Raw genomic sequence first — 19311 nt, 5'->3', positions numbered from 1 at the left:
TACAACTTCCGATCAGCATCCCGTAAGTTCGTTCAATGATTACGGTTGTAATTATGTCTTTCTCCTCATAAGCAAAAAAGGTTTAAGAGGGCAGAACCTTAACTTGAACTTGATTGAGTTTATAGTATTTTAACATATCTCCTCAAATACCAAATAGTCTCCTCATACACGAGACGTTGAACCAAGAAGAAACCATTTGAAAATCGCAATGCAATAATAGAACTAGCATTACGCTAATTTATCTTACAATTCAATACCCATCTATACTTCTTCTTCTCTCCCAAATTCATATCAATAACAACCACACACAGACAAATCATTTTTGAGAATTCCAGCAACAATAGCATCAGAAAATACTTCAAAATAGCCCAAAATCACATAACTATCCAATTTTCCAACCATCTATTCATGTGTTCTTACTTATATAACTTATTTATAACTTGGATTCACTCAATAAAATGAAGGGTGAGAATTCTTACCTCCAAATAGCAGAAAAACCACCTAAAAATGAGACTCCTTAACCATGAAGAATCCTTCAAATCACAACCAACGAGGAGGAAAGAAGTAACACAATCTCTAAGAACATTAGAAAGGTGTAACCACGTTGAAATCTTATAGATCTTGGTTTGGATGGTAGGGGAACCCTTAGAGAGGATTTAGGACTATTTTTATTCTTATTTGTGCTAAAATAATGAGATAAAATGAAAGAAAATAAACTCTTATAAAGGGGGATATGGGGGCCACCTTCACATGCCTTCTTGTGCAGTCTCACAAAAATGTTAATATATTTATATTCCAAAGTCATATTAATGAGCTATTTAATGCATTGTGGAAAGTAGACTTGTAGACCTTCGATTAGTATATTAGGGCCCTTTTAAAACTTTATATATTGGGAGAAAATCCCCGAAACACTTAACCAAAATTTCAGAAAATTTATCAAAGAAACTTACTCTAGCTTTTGCCAACTTTTATTTCACAACTTGCTTGACTTCAAAATTATTATCATTGCGCGACTATATTATGTTATAAAACATCCTTTTTAACATATAAGACAATCTTAGTCTTATCCCAAAGGTATTGGTTAATTTAAACCTTCTGAATGAGAGGGGTATTACAAGATGCATTTTTTAACTCGAACTTGTTTAAAGGCATCCTTGACCCATAACTTTAGTCTAATTCTTTTATTTACCACCCCTTTGCAACCTTATTCTCCCGACATGATACACCAAGTCATATACACCTCACACACTCATGCCATGCTATGTAAATTATGCGAAAAAACCACGGGGTCTCACATTAGGGTTTATAGTCAAAATCATGATCAATGCATGGGTTTATATGGAATTGATTAGAAAGCATGTAATTGAGTATAAGTAATCATAATATGATCAAATCAAATAATTTAAATCCATACATATAGAACCCATGAGGAATTGATTGAAAACCTAACCAATAGAATTGAAATTGAATTGGAGAAATGAAGAATCTTTGGAGACTCAATGGGTGAATGGAACCCATTGATGAACGTTGTACATACCTTGATCTTGAATCCCTAAGCAATGATGAAGAAAGAAGACTTGAACTTGAAGAACCCTAGAATCCTTGAGAGCCTTGGAGAGAAAACCATGGAGAGGAACTTTGGAAATTTTGGGGGAATGAAGAGAATGGGTAGAACTTAGGGGTTAAATCAGTTATTGGGTCCCTTTTTATAGACAAAATGACGTAGTATAGGAATTAGGAGCATAGGAAAAGATCCATACGAATTTCTACGGCCCTTCTGGGTGAACTGTAGAACCTACTTTAGAAACCCAAAAAATTGAATCATTTCCCACAAGACCATTATATGGTCCGTTTACTATTCTACGGTCTGTAGACCTCATCTGTAGAACCCAATTTTCACTCCAAAATCTTACAAATCTGGAACCTTTCTATGAAACCCATTCTACGACTCACAGAAAAAATGACGACCCGTCAAATCCTTTTGTGAAATGGTGATCTTAAACCAAATCTTTGAATCCACCCTATGGATTAGTCCTACGACCCGTCAAACTTTCTACAGCTTGTCATGTCAAGTCATAGGTCCAATCTTTAGAAACATAATTTTTCAAAACTCAACTCTGGGTCTACGACTCACTTCCTATGGTCCATAGGTTTGACTCTTAGAACCTGCTCAGTGGAAAAAATAGTATTTTCTTTTTTCTTTCAAATTTCCAACTTTCGGGGTGTTACATTAGCGGTAGCCGCTTTAGCAGCCTAGGGACTTCTTAAGCGGGGTTTGCCAGCCATGTACTTGGTTGCTTAAGCGGTCATTTTGCCACTTTAGTGGTCATGACTGGTGATTATATCTAGATGTTCCTCCTCATTTTCCCAAAATAAGAAGCAATGTTATGTGATTGATTTTGACCTAATTTCTTTAGCATTTCGCTGTATTGAGCTGGGAATAGTGTTGGGGCATCATAAAGGTCATTATTCACGCTCGTAGACCCATAAGTTCTAATAATTTCCTTGTCTTTAAGCTTGATTTTGAAAATTCTTGAGCTAGTTTATGTTGTGACCTATTTTGGTATCGTTAAAGCTCAGATTATGCCCATATTTAGGGTACAAGCTCCTTAAACTGATTGGGATCCAATGATGGAGTTAATTTTGTGACTCTTTGCATGGGTCCCATAGTGCCATTTTTGGCTTTTTCTAGTTCGATTTTTTATTACAATTTAGGTGTCAAAATGTGTGTATTGACGCTTGGATCATTAATTCGATAGCATGGAATCATTTGGAGGCAGCTTGAAAGGGGAAGGCACCAGTTTAGTGGTTTACAACACTCGTGCTAGGCTTTGAGGTAGGATACATCGTATTGTCCGTTGATCTTGTGCGTTGATTGTTATAGCATGCTAATTAGCTGAGTGTGGGGTAGATTTCTAGTATGAATCATTGTTATTTTCCCTACTAGTATCGTTTAGGCCTTTTTCAATTATTTCAGGTAATTCTTGAGATTCTTATTACTCATTGATATCCGATTTGTGACAGTGAGTTGAATTTAGGCTAGAATGACCTTAGTGTTGTTATTGTGGAGCCTTAGCTTATGTTTGGCTAGAGTTGCTTTAGAAGTTGGATTTTAGGGCCCACACAACTAGTTTTGGGATTGGATTTGGGTTAAATGTGACCCATCGAGCTAGGATATGACCTTCTAGTAGCCCTACTTGGACCTTTGGTTAGCGGGATGTGGTGAGTGGTTATCTTGACTCGTGCATGACCCTTTTTACTTTTAATGTTATAGCTTACCCGAGGTGAGATTCTAGGAGAATCTAGATAGTATTGTAGATATTCTGATGTGAGATTCAAGCATGGTAACCCAACTAGGTTAAGGATGAATCCCACAAAGAGCCTACTAGATTTTATATTTTTTGAATAATTTGATGTTGATATTCCAATCAGTAACTATTATTGGAAAATTAGAGATTTTTATGAGAACTACTAACTATTACTTTAATTTCTATCAATAATAAATGTGAACTAGGATTATAGTTCTTAGTTATCAGAATTCAACTAAATACTTTACTATCAACTCATTCAGTTGTGTTCATTGTGCAAAACTGACAAATCTTTAAGTCTCCTAAAGCCTCTTGGCCTAATTAAGAGAATATCACCATAAGTTCTTCCCGACAATTGGGTGTCAAATTAAATTGTCCATCCATCTAAAGCCTCATGCAAGTTATATGTCATGACCCAAAGTATGCCCTAGGCGTAACATGGCGTATAGAAATTCGAGAAGCTCTACACAAGCCATTTAGCATGCATCATACAAGATAATAGAAATAGAGATTCCAAATGAAACAATCTTATATCATAAAAGAGTTTGACAAAAGTGTAAACCTAACATAAGTCTCAATAAGCTATCTATTACATCATAAGGAAAGTGATTAGGACGTAACACATATATCACATACAAAATCTGAAAATTGAATGAAACTCATAAAGAACTAGAAGGAACGCTAAATTGTTCAATTGAAATTGGAAACTTTGGGGACCCCATGGAGGAATGGACTTCATAGGTGAATACCCACATACCTTACTACTCAATGCTCACAAAGAATGGTGAATTGGAGACTTGAATTGAATCCTAGCTTCTTCATCTTCCTTGGGTTGAGAGGAAATTGAGGAGTGAATTTGGTTAGATTTTGGGGAATTAGGAGAATGGGTTTGAAGTGGGTAGTTTTAGGACTTAAAAGCTTAATATATGGCTTAGGGTAGAAGAAAAAACGACATAGTATTGGTTTAAAATAATTAGGAAAAGACCCAAAAGCCCCTTAAAAGTAATTGTCGAACCTTTCTACGATTTGGACTTACTTTCTACGGATCGTCCTAGTCAATAGTAGAAAAGTTCAGAAACCTAAATTTTTTGTTCAACTTTGACGAGACCTATCTACGGTCCGTAGAACTTTCTAAGGTCCATAGACACCAACTGTAGAAAACAACTTTTGGCCTTAAAATTTCACTAAGTCAAGGACCTACCTACAAGACTCATCTATGACTGGTAGATCATTTGGCGGACCGTACTGGTGAACCGTAGAAAGAGGTATTGGGACTTGATTTTAAAAATTATTTTTTCTCCTTTTCTAAGAGACTAGTCTACGACTCGTAGAAAGTCCTACAAACTGTAGACTGGTCTCATAGACTTGAACATGTTACTACAATATAATGCAGTCTTTTCCTTTTTGAAATCTGAGGTGTTACATTATCCTCTCTCGAGATTAAGTTATTAGATGGTTGTTGATAACACCAAATTCTTGTTAATGGTCCTTTTTACTAATCTTAAGTTCTTTTATCAAGCAAGTCAAAATACTGGTGAGTTATTTTAATCTTGTCAGTCATTAAGAAAATATTAATTGCAAAAGGAGCTTAATACACCATGATCACCTTGTCATGAGAAGACATTTATTGTAAAAGATCATTATCATCATCCATACTTTAAGTTCCATAACCCTAATTATGAGTTTAGCTATACTCATAACTAGCGGTAAACAATTACTATAATAAATTAAACTACTAGAGAACATGTATATAAAAGAAAGTAATAAGACCGTTTAATTAATGTAGCTTTTGCAATAAAATCTTGTTCGTTCCATAATAATCTACCAGAATTTTAAAATAAACCCTAAAACTTATAACATTGAATTCTAATCTCTATTACTAAGTTGTAATCCTCTACTAATGATTCGTGATGAGTAGTAGATTTGCACTCATTTGAAGTTTAGTTAGCTCAATAATTAGTGTCCTCAATGCCCAATTTTGTCATATTATGATAAAATATTGATGATTTGCAACTATGAAGATAAATGGACAATGCAAGGATTGCTGTTTGAAAGAATGGCAAAAAATGCTTAAAGAAATGAAAACGATACATTGTTGATCACAATATGAGAAAGAGGGATCACCTAGCAAGAATGGGATCGCCCAAATTGATAGTACACCAGGTGTAGGGCTATTTGTTGATGGGCTAAGTCGTAGGTAAACGACGATGCGCCAAGTGGAAAAAGGCAAACATGAGGAACATCACTGAATTTGACAGTGTTGGGTGATAAAATGGAAGTTCAAATGGCGAATTAGGTGTTGATCAACAATTCGTCGTAGAAGAAAAATGGACTTGAGTGGGATCGTCGAATGAAGATCAAATACCTTAAATGAGAAAAAGGTTTGCTGAACTCTAATTGTCGATTCACTAATTGAGATCGGTGAGCTCGACTAATAAAAATTGAGAAACTATATATAGCTCAAAGGAGAGAGAAAAGGCAATTCAAAATTTTGGAGAGAAAATTCTGAATATTTTAGAGAGAGAAACACTTTCTATTGAGTGAAGAACACTTTTATTACCTGGGGTTTTGAAATTAACGAATTGAAGTTGTAAAATTGAGGTTAAAATTAAAGTGGTTTTTGTTGTAATTTCTTAATTACATATTACCCATGACTGCTATAAAAGGTATATTTTCTTTGCCTTTTGTGATGGGTGGCTAAAACCCCAATCTCTTGAGATGTGATTATGGGGTTGGGTGTTGATTTAAGTTACTGGGTTTGCTGAATTGCTAAGTTTTACAGTTGTAAATCTTAGATTTGAACTATTCCCGAGTGATTAATTCATAAATTAAGGTGGCCAACTTGATTTTAACCTTGACCTTTTATGGGTGCTCGAAAGAGACTGATATGAGTGGAGAATAGGTTCAATGTTTGCAATTTAGTTGTATTGAATTGCAAGTTTGTTTAGTTTTTGCATTAGATGAGACCGAAAAAAGATTCTATGAAAGGATGCTATGAGATTGAAAAAAGATTAGCGTGATTTAAGATGACTTAGCTTATCTTTGATTGTATAACTGAAATGAGCAATTCTACAACACCCCCAGTGAGATCAATGTCTAATCCCCACACCCCTAGAGTCGTCTAATCTTGTGAATCGTTGCTAATTGAATTAGTAGAGATCGTGTGTCTGAAATTTCTTTGTTAAATTTGATGGAATCATCCACCCATTTACTATTTAACTACATTGAGCTTAGTGGAAATTTAATTCACCGATTGGATCCTTAACTTTCTTACCATTCACTATGGGATTTCACCCCATCTCTTTGTTGGGAAATTTTATTGACGACGATCGTTGTCCCTTTTAATTGGTTTTAAAGAGGACATTTGAGTGTTATTAATTTGTAATCCTAAAAGCATCGTGAGAAGACATACATATAATAACAGAATTAAAATCCTAATTCAGTTGGACTCTACTTTGACTAGGTCAAACTCAATTCGATAGATAAAGTGATCGTGATGCAGGGCCTATCACTAGGGTTATTGCTTAACGGCGTAAGGTCCATCTTGGACCCAACCTTCTTTTGTTGTTGAGTCTCTCAAGTTTAGTTCTTGTGCAAGTGTGAAACGATGCCCATCTCAAGGTCTTTCTCGCAACTCTTTTTGCTCCATTATAGTCTCGATTACTCCGCTTTGCGTTCCAATCCATCATATGGATCTTTTTTTAATACTGCTTTTGGCCTAAAATCATCCTAATCATGTCCGTTAGCGTATCATAACATATAATTAATAAACACATATATATTCATAAGATTATACTCAAAACTTTAGCTAAAACATTAATAAAAATGATGTTTGAATACATAAATATACCCTATATCAGAGGCCTATGTATATGTCGTTGGAAGATGAGAAGAGAAAGGGAAGGGGAGGAAAAAAGGGACCTTTTTTTTACTTTTACTTTTTAAAAAATTTGTCAGTCTTTATTAGTCCAATTTTTATATTAACCCTCCTTATCCGAGTGAAACTCACACATTTTGTCTTACTCGGTCATTAAATTGCCACATAAGCTCAATCAATGATTATAGAATTTTAAAGTGCTTGCTTTAATTAAGTTAAGGTGTCTGAATGAAACTTAATAAAGTATAAGAACCAAAATGTCAAATCCGGACAAATAGAAGGATTTTTCAAGTCATCTTGCCTTGATTCCACAACATTTTTAGTATATATTCTGAAAAATATTTTAAATTTTGACTTATTTTAAAACTTTTTTGGCCTAAAAGTAGTTGCTTAAAAATACTTTATAACTTTTTCAAACACCTCCAAAACTAAAAACTACTCAAAAGTTCAAAACATCTAAAAATAAGTTAATCCAAACAACCACCTACACAAATAAATGTGTTACTTCTAAAATTAAAAAAAATAGGAAAAAGGGACAAAAATACCCTCAAACTATCGTAAATGGTATGCAGATACTCTCAGTCATACTTTTGGGACATTGGTGCCCCTATCGTCTAAAAACTAGAGCATATATGCCCTTCACTTTAACAGAAGACTAAATAGGGACACGTGACACAATCTTATCCATCGATCCGATATTTAATAAATGTCAGATCTGTGGATAAAATTATGACACGTGTATGTCCGTTAGTATAAATGGTATATATGCTCTAGTTTTTAGACGACAGGAGTATCAATATCCAAAAGTATGACAAAGAATATATGTATATCATTTACGATAGTTCGGAGGTATATTGGTCCTTTTCCCACAAACAAATGCTACTTATATAAATAAATTTTAAAACTTGACCTATCTTGTAAAAATCTTGTGTCTTTCCCTCTTGATTAGTTGATTATCCGTGAAGAGCCTACCGGGAGGTCAAGTTGTGTAAAATGGTTTACTATAATGGGAAACTTTTACAAATAGCCGCATAATAAACTTAATTACGCTCCATAGCTATAGTTTGCATATTTACAGGATGTAGCTACAGTTTAAGTTGTCTCGTTTGTATAATTCGCAGGTTTGTATAATTCGCGGGTACATTTGTATAATTTAGTTATTTTTGTATAAACTTGAAATAACGAATTTATACAATTACAAGCATCATAAGTGTAAGATATTATACAAATTTCGAATTATACAAAAGTTATACAAATTATATTATAGAAATTCCAAATTATACAAACATGTCAATTATACAAAATTAGAAAGTTGAACCGCATAATTATAACTAAAAGTAAGTTGCAAATTGTAATTAAGGCAAACTATAACTGTAATTAATCTGTATATATTTGCTTATACTTGTAATTTCCCCTGCTATAAAGCTAAGGAAAGCCGAGAGAGCTGAGAAATCCTTCCATAAACCCTAGACAGGAGCTGAGCCACCCTTTGTTCTTAAACTCTAAACTTGGAGAGCATTCTTCAGAGAATGGATTGTCGAAGTAACTATGAAAATCAGAACTTGGGAAGCACATCATCAAAGATGAAATTTGAGTACGAGGATGAAAGCTCCAACATTGAGGTGGAGGAAGATACCTCCATGTGTGACCCAATTGACGACTCTATTGTGGGCAGCGACAAGACTAGCGCTGACTATTACTTCGACTCATATTCTCACTTTGGTAACTTATCTGTTGACCTTTCACATTTCTCTTCTCTGGTTTCTTCTCTTTTATGGCTTCTTGATGCAGTTATATATGCGTTTGTTGGGTTATTCGTGGAATGTGCTGGGATGTAGCTTGGTTGAGTAATTTTCTTCTTGGAAGAGTCAATTTAGTACTTAACTTGGAGACTGTATTGTATAAACCTCCTGAGCACCCGACCCTTCTCTATTGTGCCGTAAAAGTATATAGTTGTGCTTGGACAAGCAAAATACTCCCTTTATCCTCTTGAAGAGCGCAGAAATATGTCCTGCTAATGGAATTTTTAAAAGTACTATTAATTGGTTAGAAGCTGTGGCATAGATTGAAATTTTTGGTTTCCATGCTAATCTTTATGACGGTGCTGAGGAGGTTGATAACAACTGGACCTATGCACCTAGGTTCAATGCATTGGTTGGTATTCCTCTTGCTGCTATGCTCATGCCCTTTGGCATGCTGTTCTTCAAACTCCTCCGCCTGTGGCAATGTCACATGTACCTCTGTCCTTGGAAAGAAAATCTACAAGGTCCCGTTTAAGTAGAGACAATATATATAAGCAAAAGTTCTTATTAAAAACTATAAAAAGGTTCCCCTTGAGTTGTTGTCTTGTCAATGGTCAGTTGTAGCAACTTCTTGACCATTGAATTCATAACGGTGATGTCTTTTAGTTTGTAATCACGTATAGAAGCTAATTTCTCCTACCTTCTACTGATGCTTTTGCAGGTATTCATGAAGTAAGTACTCATCTATCATCTTAGGGTGTGGTGGCCTGCTATTGACGCTACCTCAGGTTTTGCTTTAATAGTCTGCATTCATGGTTCTAATTGTAATTCTTACTCTGTAACAGGAGATGTTAAAGGATGTGGTGAGAACTAAGACTTACCAAAATGTTATTTACAAAAACTCCTTCTTAATCAAGGATAAAGTGGTACTTGATGTGGGTGCTGGGACGGGAATCTTGTCACTCTTTTGTGCAAAAGTTGGCGCCAAACATGTTTACGCGGTATGGAGTCCATCTCTTGTTCTTGGGCCATAGTATCACTTCTATATCATGTATATTCTTGATTGTAACATGGTGGCTGTCTTGGTCACCACACACTAGATATTCAAATGCTATTTACTATGCTCTTCATTATTGAGATGTTGCGGCATGACTTTGTAAGTTAATGTTGAACAAAGTTGTAAGCCTGAAGAAGCTAATGCTAAACTATACAAAGTTGTAAGCCTGAAGAAGCTAATGCTAAACTATCTAAATGCAATCAGACTTATCTTTGCCATTTTGATATTTTCAGATTGAGTGCTCCAGCATGGCTGATATGGCCCAAGAAATTGTAAAACTCAATGGGTTCTCAGACGGTGAGCTGATTTTATCACCAAGTCATGAACCTTGTGACACATTTTCTGTGTGCTTTTGTACTATCTAGTTTACTGAGTCTGTTTGCTTTCTCAGTTATAACTGTTATCAAGGGAAAGGTAGAAGAGATTGACCTTCCGGTTCCAAAAGTGGATATAATTATTTCTGAGTGGATGGGATACTTTCTTCTTTATGAGAACATGTTAGATACAGTCTTGTATGCTCGTGACAAATGGCTGGTAAGCTGCTTTTAGTTGTGAACTTCAAAAAGTTGCTTCTACTCGTGATTGTTTAGTACTTGTTGCATTTGCTCAATGCAACATTCTGTTCTTGAAATTTAGGCTCTCTTCTGATACAATTTTATGTTTTATGTAGATACTTTTTACATGTATTTATTATTTTAACCATAATAGAATTTCCCCATGGAATTTGTAATCCTTTGTGTGCCTTATTACAGTAAATGCCATGAGCTAATTACAACCAGAGTTATTAATAAGATGCCTAACTTCAAATTCATCTCCTTGGCTTTTGGCTGGCATCACTTACATAAGTAGCTCTTTCTTGAGTTATTATGGCTATATATAATGTAGTAAAAAAATTACTTCTAGTTAATAGAATATTTGTGCAAATAAAAGGCTTTTGACATACTGTATGGGAACCTGGACACATGCAGCTGATGATGCCTTTTTAAGGGAGAATGGAAATGATGGAAAAGTAAAAGGTATGAGCAGGAAGAAGTGTTGATAGTGATGAAATATAAGTGGGGAATAACGAAGAGGGCCCTTGTCCTTTTCCAAGCCATGACACGGTGACATGCGCAACCTCTTCTATATTAATTAGACCAAGCTTATTGATTGAGCTTGGCAACGGGTTCAAAGAAAAAAGGCGTGGGTTGCATTCTACCATTGAGTGCTAATCTAGACTTTGCCCGACATGGCATCCCCACCAGACAAACATATTTCAGCCATCATCACACTTCCTGCATTGATCAACATCTTCATGCTGATCCTTCTCCCTTCCACCCAATACCAAGATGAACCCCCACAGCCACCAAAAAAGGAATTATCTTTAAGGTGCACGTTTTATTCAAGAAAAAATGTTTTTGTTCTTGGTTGTGCTGAGTTCAAGGTGTTTGTATGCAGAAAAGATTATTAGAGCGCTTGTATGACAATTTATTTCCTTCATTGATGTCCGAGAATTGAAAAGAAAGTTGTAGTGTAAGTGGACTAATTGTTTTACCCACGTAATGATTGAAAAACTGGTTTTTTGGCTTCTTAAGATAATGAAAATGGGTACCTGTAATTCAAAATTGGAAAAGTTGCTTTTTCTTAAGACTATGAGAATTTAGTACCCCCTAGTTTTTGGCTGGGTTGTATTATGTTAAAGACCTGGGGTCACTGGAAATTAGTGACTGGATAATGTGCTTTATCCTCTTCGAATGAACCTTTTCTCATTATTGCTTTAAGTAGAGCTCCCCAGGTTGGCTGATTTAATTTCCAAACCAACTTTCTGGCGTTCTCCTATTTGCTTCAATTTTCTTGGGTGACTCTTTGGTTGGCGAGCTCAACTAAAAAAGGCCTTTTTTTTAATTATATACCCTTTCTCCTGCCTGTACAGGTAAAAGATGGTCTTGTGCTGCCAGATAAAGCTTCTTTGTATTTAACAGCAATTGAAGATGCTGACTACAAGGATGAGAAAATCGAATGTGAGATTGATCTTTTTCACATCTTCTACTTGATGGATATTGACTTCTGCATTTAATATGCACTTTCCCATGGACTTTTTCAGTTGCACCAGTCCTATTCATTATTGGGCTAAATTTGTCACCCTGATTCCAATCTTTTTTACATGCTATTGCAGTTTGGAATAGTGTGTATGGTTTTGATATGAGCTGCTTACGGAAGCAAACTATAATGGAACCACTTGTTGATAATGTAGATCAGAAGCAGATTGTTACAAAATGCCAGTTACTCAAGGTAATTGGATCAAATATGGTTGTCTTCAAACTCCATTTCAAAAAAATGTGTCTTCAAAGTTGCTATATTGAGTAGCCCGAAATTGTGCTGTGGAGTCGTCTTTTTTACTTCACTTACAACGGGGTCCTTATTTTTACAGACAATGGATATCTCTAAGATGGCTTCTGGTGATGCTTCCTTCACAGTTCCGTTTAAGCTAGTCGCAGAACGTGACGATTACATCCATGCCCTTGTAGCTTACTTTGATGTCTCTTTCACGAAGTGTCACAAATTGACAGGCTTCTCCACAGGTTTATTATTTGTGTTAGCTTTTGTTGAACTTTTGTGCAATTATCTTTTGTTTTTGTTTCATGTTGTTTGTGTTGGGTTGGGAGGGAGAGAGGTTTGTTGGGCAAGGGCAGGAGGGAGGGATTAAGGTGACACCAATGGACCACCTGTGCAGCTCCCTGACTTCCTCAGGTTCATAGAAGTGAATTTTTGCGACTTTGTTCATAGTCCAAAATAAGTGAATTGTTCAAAGTTCAAGAAAGTTGTTGAGACTTTTTTTCCCATGTTTACCTTTCATTTAATGAGGTTCTTAACTACTTAACATTTTCTAAGAAAATAATTTGGGAGTAATCAGAAGGGTAATAGTGGAAAGTAGTCTTTAATTTATGTCCTTAAATATTTTTCTCAAGGGGTGTGACATGCCCCAACAATTCACTTAGTATGGACTAGGGAGTACGTTCTAATTATTTCATCTGAAGATACATTTATCTAGTTTTGTATGAATATCATGGACATGTATATCTCCTCTTGAAACCGGAGATAGAAAACTTATTAACTCACTTAAAGTCCAGCCAACTACCCTGTCTGAATAAAATAAAAAGTTGAGGAAAAGGGGGAAATATGGTATAAGCTATTTCTGACCATGAGAGTAAATATGCAGGACCAAGGTCTCGGGGTACACACTGGAAGCAAACGGTTCTCTACCTGGAAGATGTGCTTACTGTATGCCAAGGGGAAGCAGTAGTTGGGAGTATGACTGTGGCGTCTAACAAGAAGAATCCTCGAGATCTTGATATAATGCTCAAGTATTCAGTAAATGGTCAGCGTTGTTCTGTTTCAAGAACTCAGTGTTATCGGATGCGATGATGCTCGTGTTGGAAAGCATACATTTTTCTGCTTGTCCCACTTTGACGTAAAGCAGAACGGTGTTGCATATCTTATATTCAGAGCTGATCATTTACAACCCAGCTTACTCTTTCCAAAGGGCAAATGCGTATTTATGCCTATTATTTCTGCTGATTGTTTGTCCTACCCAGCTGTGGGTTATTTTCCTTTCTATTTGCTGTCTGTTACACAACCAAGTTTATTTTGGCTGCATTTTGTATCTGTGGCCTTGAAGGACAATTTTATGGAAAAAGGATGCGTAACTGGACTGAATTAATTGGGTTTGATTTTGGATCCTTGCTTTCAACATAGCGATTTTTAAAAAAAAACTTTGTTGGTTCAGTTCTTGGTTTAGGGTAATTACCTAAATAAACTATTTATTTTATTATATTTTCTAAAATTTCATATCATTTAATAAAATTACAAAAATTCCTACTTTATGCTATGTATTAGGTGGATAAATCACTTTATGCGATATAATGGTATATCAATTCGTGTGATGTATCAGGATATATGTGATCTATTGTTGGATGTTACTCTACGCAATGTATATGTTGGATACATCTCTTTACGCGATGTGTAGGTTGGATGCGTTAGTTTACACAATTATCCGTTGGATACATCACTTTACATGATGTATCTAGACATTGAGTGATGTATCTAAAGTCGAGACATGATGTATCATGCGGATACATCACTTTATGCAATGTATTGGTAGGATATATCAATTCATGCGATGTATCGAGATGTACATGATGTATTGGATGTTGTTTTACGCAATGTATTTGTCGGATACATCTCTTTACGCGATGTGTAGGTTGGATGTGTTAGTTTACACAATTATCCGTTGGATACATCACTTTACATGATGTCAGGACATGATGTATCTAGACATTGAGTGATGTATCTAAAGTCGAGACATGATGTATCATGTGGATACATCACTTTACGCAATGTATTGGTAGGATATATCAATTCATGCGATGTATCGAGATGTACATGATGTATTGGATGTTGCTTTACGCAATGTATTTGTCGGATACATCTCTTTATGCGATGGTAGGTTGGATGCGTTAGTTTACACAATTATCCGTTGGATACATCACTTTACATGATGTATCTAGACATTGAGTGATGTATCTAAAGTCGAGACATGATATGTCAGTTTATGCAATTATCGGTCGGATATACTACTTTACATGATGTATCAGGACGTACATGATGTATCGAGACATTGAGTGATGTATCTGAAATCGAGACATGATGTATTAAGATGTTATGTATCCGAAACCGAAATGCAATGTATCAGAATGTTTTGGGATGTATCCAAATTCCACTAAATTTAAGGGATTTGTGTAATTTGAAAAAGAATAGGAATATGATGTAATTAACTATGAAATTTGTGTAAAATCTAGTTGAAGTTGTATTGTACATTCAAGCACAACGATTATTTCAAATATTTTTTTGCAAAAAGTATAACCAAACACAACTCCAACTCCATAAATTCTAAATGAACTAAAAAAATACTTAGCATCTGTGACCAAACACATGCTAAGTTCTTGTATGTGGTATTATATAATGTAGATTTCATTATAAAAACAACAAAGTACTAGAAGTTCTCTACATTTTTACTAGTATATAAATCTCTAACAAGATTAGAAGACTCATCGAAAGTATCAAGACCCAAGATGGTAGCAGAGAAACAAAAATCTCGTGGGTAAGATGAGAATTACATATTTTTAGTCTCTCCATAAGACTACATTTTAATGGGAGAAAAGAAAAGGAGGAGAAAGGGATATCGCAGTCATTATAGCTCTCCCTTACCGGTTTTGGAACTCTTCTTCCATTGTGCTTTCTTCGTTCCCCACCACTTTCTCATCCCGTGGGATACTCTGTTAGCGTGATTCTTCAGAGTTTCACTTGTATCCTGAATTCCTTTTGTGATCCTTTGCTTCCAATCATTCTTCTTACTTTCTTTTTCTTTAATAACCTTCCCCTGCAGATAATTTCCATATTAGTTGAGCACTTTTGATTGGTTTAACGGGAAAAGAGACTACTCATTTGTACCAATTTTGACGGGAAGCCTCCTTCATCATCATCGTCGTCATCATCAGCATCTTCATCACCAAACTTTTGGTTCATTAAATCTTCCCTAGAATACATTTGCATACCTGGGGCTCCAGGCATACCCTGAAGCAAAATGTTGTAAATTTCTAATTTTAAATAACAGGCCTAATATAGAAAGAAATCATGCAGTTGACTCTCGTGATAAACAGAATTACCTGCATGGATCGCATTAGCTTTTCCATTTCAGCCTCTTTTGAGGACTTAGCAACAAAAGGTTCTCCTGGGACTCTATTCTGAAGCAAAAGAAGAAAGAATCACCAAACTATGAATGGGAAAGCTAATCTCATTGCTTTATTTAACTGCTAAATCAACATGTAGCACCTAGCTAGTCAAGGATTTATCACAGAACATGCTATGCTATGCTTAGAAGAATAAACAGCGTCCATTCAAATAATTATGAATCAGTGAGATCCATTCTTCATGGGGAGAAAACGTCATTAAGGGTTGCAAGGCACAAAAGCAGATTTCAGATGGCTTCTTGTTTCCAAGTGATAGGATCTGTAACATAACTTCTCATAAAAATTAATGTATGCCTCTAGCTCAGCAATTCCAAAGGTTTTCGTCCATTAAATTAGCACCTTGCCATATCGCGCTGACTATGTCATATGTCAATATGGGCTGGCCCAGCCTAGCCCAGCCCTTATGGGCACTTTGATGGGCCTTAAAAATGGCTAGCCTAGTCCAGCCTTACGTGGCCAAAAGGCTATGCTATGCCGGCCCACTTTAGCAAACAATATAATTTTCATAATTTTTAAAATAATTTTAACCTAAAATTGGAACGTAAATATTTACGATACAATATTACATAGTGTTGCTAACCAAGTCTCAAAACTAGAATCAAATTGTCTTAATAGTACTTATTAAGTACTAGTTATTCAATGCTTTCAATTTTTAGTAATGGCCATTATGTAGGGGATTGTTGTCCATATCAAAGAACTGAAACTGCTTGCACTCTTCTCGTTTGAGACCTTTCACCAAACTGCCTCCTTACATTTGGTAATTCATCTCTTTCAGGTTGCACTACAAGGGATTTGTCCCTGTGATTTCCTCCAGAAGTTGCCAATTCTTCCCTTAGTAAGCTGTACCCATGCAGGAAGGACACCTCATTGCCTTTATTAGCAAGTCTCATTCATCTAGACATGAAGCCTTATACCCTTATCAGTCTATGATAGGGAAGACTGTTTGTAGGCAAGGTTTCAACAGTTAAGGAAGGAGATCATGGCTCTATAGCACTCTTCCCCTCAAGGTGGCCATTCTGGGGTGCAAGCTACTTTGGAAAGGTTACTCACACTGTTCTATTGGAAACACATTAGAACTGATGTGAAGGAGATTGTTCAGAAGTGTGATCCTTGTCAGAAGAACAAGTCTGATGGCTCATCGCTCAAGCCTCATGGGCCAGACTAAAAGGCCTCATTTTTAGATGGGATCCAAAATTCTCAGCCCAACCCTATTAAATCATTGGTTGGGCTAGCCCAACCGGGCAAGCTCCATATTGACGACTCTATCTATGACCATGCTTATTTTCATTGTTTAGTTAGTTAATACTCGATCAATTCATTCTTGAGATGTAGTCTCTCAGAACTGGCAACCAATTTCGTTCCCTCCCCACACACAAAAAAAGGAAGCAATATATTACATGTATAATTTGTCATCACATATTTCTGTCTATCCAACAAACAAATATTTTGAAACAGTATGTACACAAGCAAAGCTCGCTCTTACAACAAAAGATGGAAACATTTTTGGATGTGGTCTATCTTTCATGTCTAAAGAACAAGCACTATTTTTACCGATAAAGCTAAAGACTAAGGACTATGCTATATTGTTTACAAAACCAGATAACATTGGGGCCACAAGGCACGAAGAAGGAGAAGAAAAGCATAGAACTTCGGATATTGGATGAATTTACTGGTTAATGTCATAAAGCTTGACATTACCTTAGGAACTGGAGGTGGTGCCTTGCTACAAACTTTGGTCAAATCCTTGCAAAGGAAACTTTTCAAGGAGTCAAGATCTGGTTTGGTTTTATATAAATATTCTGCCACATCTGTATCAGAATAGTCCATCACCTGCAAAATATGAAGAAAGATCATTGCTGCAAGAAATAGTTTGTTTGTCTTACAAAAGACAGCAACATATAGAGCCTGTTTACAAGACAAGTTATACTGAAGGAAAAAGAAAAAAAATTCAAGAGCAACAAGCAAAGTGCAGTCAATCTTTTAACGTAGGAAGCCAAAAAGTATGGATATCATTATAAACATGATCAAATCATAATTGCACAATGAGAGGAAATTGGGAAGGAGATGAGCTTTTTATTTGGAAACAAGTTAAAAAACACTTCCGAAGCTCAATGTAAGCAAACATCATGCCATTATAAACTTACAACTCCTTTAGCATTAATATAACCAGTATTTGTTTGCATCACTGCTAACATCAAATGCACAGAATAAGTAGGAGAACTTACATCTTGACAAGCACGCTCTATTGTTTTGCATTCTGAATTACATTGTCCTTCAGAGTCTTGTTCAATCAGCTGAACATTGGCAATGTCAAATAAGAATCCTCTCAGAAATATATAAAATGATGGACTTGATGCCCACTATCAAAACTTCAATAATTCTTTCAAATTAAAAGCTACACTGTGTAAGTAATAGCATAGAAAATACAGTGTTTAGCGACAGAGTTGTCAATTGCCGACAATGAATGAAGCATAGATGTGTTTATCCTGCCAGCAGCTCAATTAGTAGAAGCAACACTGATTGTACACCAACAACGGTGGACCTTCATTGTAGCTACTGGGTGCTCAAGCACCCTTATTGTTTTACCAAAACATTACATTTTTATATCAAGAAACTACTTATAACATATAAATATAGTGGCCGAGCACCCAATCACAAAGTAGCACTTTGAGATTTAACACAGTTAAGCACCAATGACTAAATATCTTGGGCCCGCCACCGTAAACGAACCAACCCAATTCACCAAAAATAAGTTACAAGGATCGACTAAGCCATTATATAAGCAAAGAAAAAAGAGACTTGCAGAATTCTTACCTCCAACCTATCACCTTGTTCAACTATGTCAATTTTAAGAATCCAATCAGCTTCCTGCTTCTTTAAATTGCATACATTCTCTGAAATCTCTATTATCTGATACTCTGAGATCTGACATCATCAAACCATATCCATTGCATCAGACAACAGAAGAATTAAGTGAAGTAAAAACAAACTCCAAGTACTATAGTGGATTACTTTACCCCTCTCGGCCCGTGATTATTTTACTTATTTAGAAGTATTTCTCAGATAAAAATCTCAGTGTCATTATTATGAGCTACTTTATTTTTCCAACATGTATGATCAAATAAAAAACCATTAGGAAACCTACACATCCAATCGGTATTCTAGTTATGATCGATTGAACTTCCACTATACATAAGTTGAGCTGAAAAAAAAGAACCCCAAATGAGAAAGTTACCTTCTTTGGAGAGATCTCAGCTTGTTTGTTCTGAACATGATGGTATAGCTGATACGCCAGCTTTTCACACACCTGACATCTTATATACGGAATGTCTTCTTTTCTTGCCACTCCTACTGCTTTCTTTGCGCATTCAACCACAATTGGAAACCATATTGTTATCACTATCAAAGACAACAACAATGCAATCTTATCAAATTTCCCCATTACTTCTTTCAGTCAACAAAAATTTCTCAAATTTTGCTCGTATTCAAATACCAACTGAAGAGATTTCTGTTTAAGATTTAAGGAGAAACCTCGCAA

The 19311-nt window shown here is 35.6% G+C and overlaps 3 protein-coding genes across 5 annotated transcripts in view; 1 reads left to right on the top strand and 2 right to left on the bottom strand.

Annotated features, from left to right (window-relative positions):
• Positions 1-19311, bottom strand: part of LOC125876728 (uncharacterized) — an 854340-nt gene that overhangs the window by 697498 nt on the left and 137531 nt on the right. The window lies entirely within an intron of this gene.
• On the top strand, positions 8627-13701 carry LOC125876733 (protein arginine N-methyltransferase 1.1-like). Of its 3 annotated transcripts, XM_049557971.1 has the most exons (9): positions 8627-8907; positions 9649-9659; positions 9773-9928; positions 10218-10281; positions 10376-10518; positions 11897-11984; positions 12140-12255; positions 12395-12545; positions 13184-13701. In XM_049557971.1, the coding sequence occupies exons 1-9, from the start codon at positions 8715-8717 to the stop codon at positions 13387-13389; spliced, it is 1128 nt and encodes a 375-aa protein (XP_049413928.1). In that variant the 5' UTR covers positions 8627-8714; the 3' UTR covers positions 13390-13701. The 3 variants fall into 3 exon arrangements, with proteins under 3 accessions (XP_049413928.1, XP_049413929.1, XP_049413930.1); XM_049557972.1 differs by lacking the exon at positions 9649-9659 and having other exon boundaries at positions 8641-8907; XM_049557973.1 differs by lacking the exon at positions 9649-9659 and having other exon boundaries at positions 8714-8916; positions 9771-9928.
• Positions 15211-19267, bottom strand: LOC125876734 (uncharacterized). Its single transcript, XM_049557974.1, has 7 exons — positions 19009-19267; positions 18588-18698; positions 17999-18067; positions 17472-17603; positions 15690-15767; positions 15475-15597; positions 15211-15403 (listed from the first exon to the last, which is right to left on the bottom strand). The coding sequence occupies exons 1-7, from the start codon at positions 19213-19215 to the stop codon at positions 15215-15217; spliced, it is 909 nt and encodes a 302-aa protein (XP_049413931.1). The 5' UTR covers positions 19216-19267; the 3' UTR covers positions 15211-15214.

This window comes from Solanum stenotomum, chromosome 9, assembly GCF_019186545.1.
Source record: "Solanum stenotomum isolate F172 chromosome 9, ASM1918654v1, whole genome shotgun sequence".
NCBI lineage: Eukaryota > Viridiplantae > Streptophyta > Magnoliopsida > Solanales > Solanaceae > Solanum > Solanum stenotomum.
This window is presented reverse-complemented; position numbering and strand designations above follow the sequence as displayed.

Excerpts from the sequence above, each read along its gene's own strand:
- LOC125876733 (XM_049557971.1), top strand. The coding sequence starts at position 8,715 with ATGGATTGTCGAAGTAACTATGAAAATCAGAACTTGGGAAGCACATCA. Across the intron at positions 10,282-10,375 it reads ACTCAATGGGTTCTCAGACG|TTATAACTGTTATCAAGGGA; the intron begins GTGAGCTGATTT and ends TTGCTTTCTCAG. Across the intron at positions 10,519-11,896 it reads ATGCTCGTGACAAATGGCTG|GTAAAAGATGGTCTTGTGCT; the intron begins GTAAGCTGCTTT and ends CTGCCTGTACAG.
- LOC125876734 (XM_049557974.1), bottom strand. The coding sequence starts at position 19,215 with ATGGGGAAATTTGATAAGATTGCATTGTTGTTGTCTTTGATAGTGATA. Across the intron at positions 18,068-18,587 it reads AACAAGGTGATAGGTTGGAG|CTGATTGAACAAGACTCTGA; the intron begins GTAAGAATTCTG and ends GCCAATGTTCAG. Across the intron at positions 15,598-15,689 it reads AGCTAATGCGATCCATGCAG|GGTATGCCTGGAGCCCCAGG; the intron begins GTAATTCTGTTT and ends ATTTTGCTTCAG.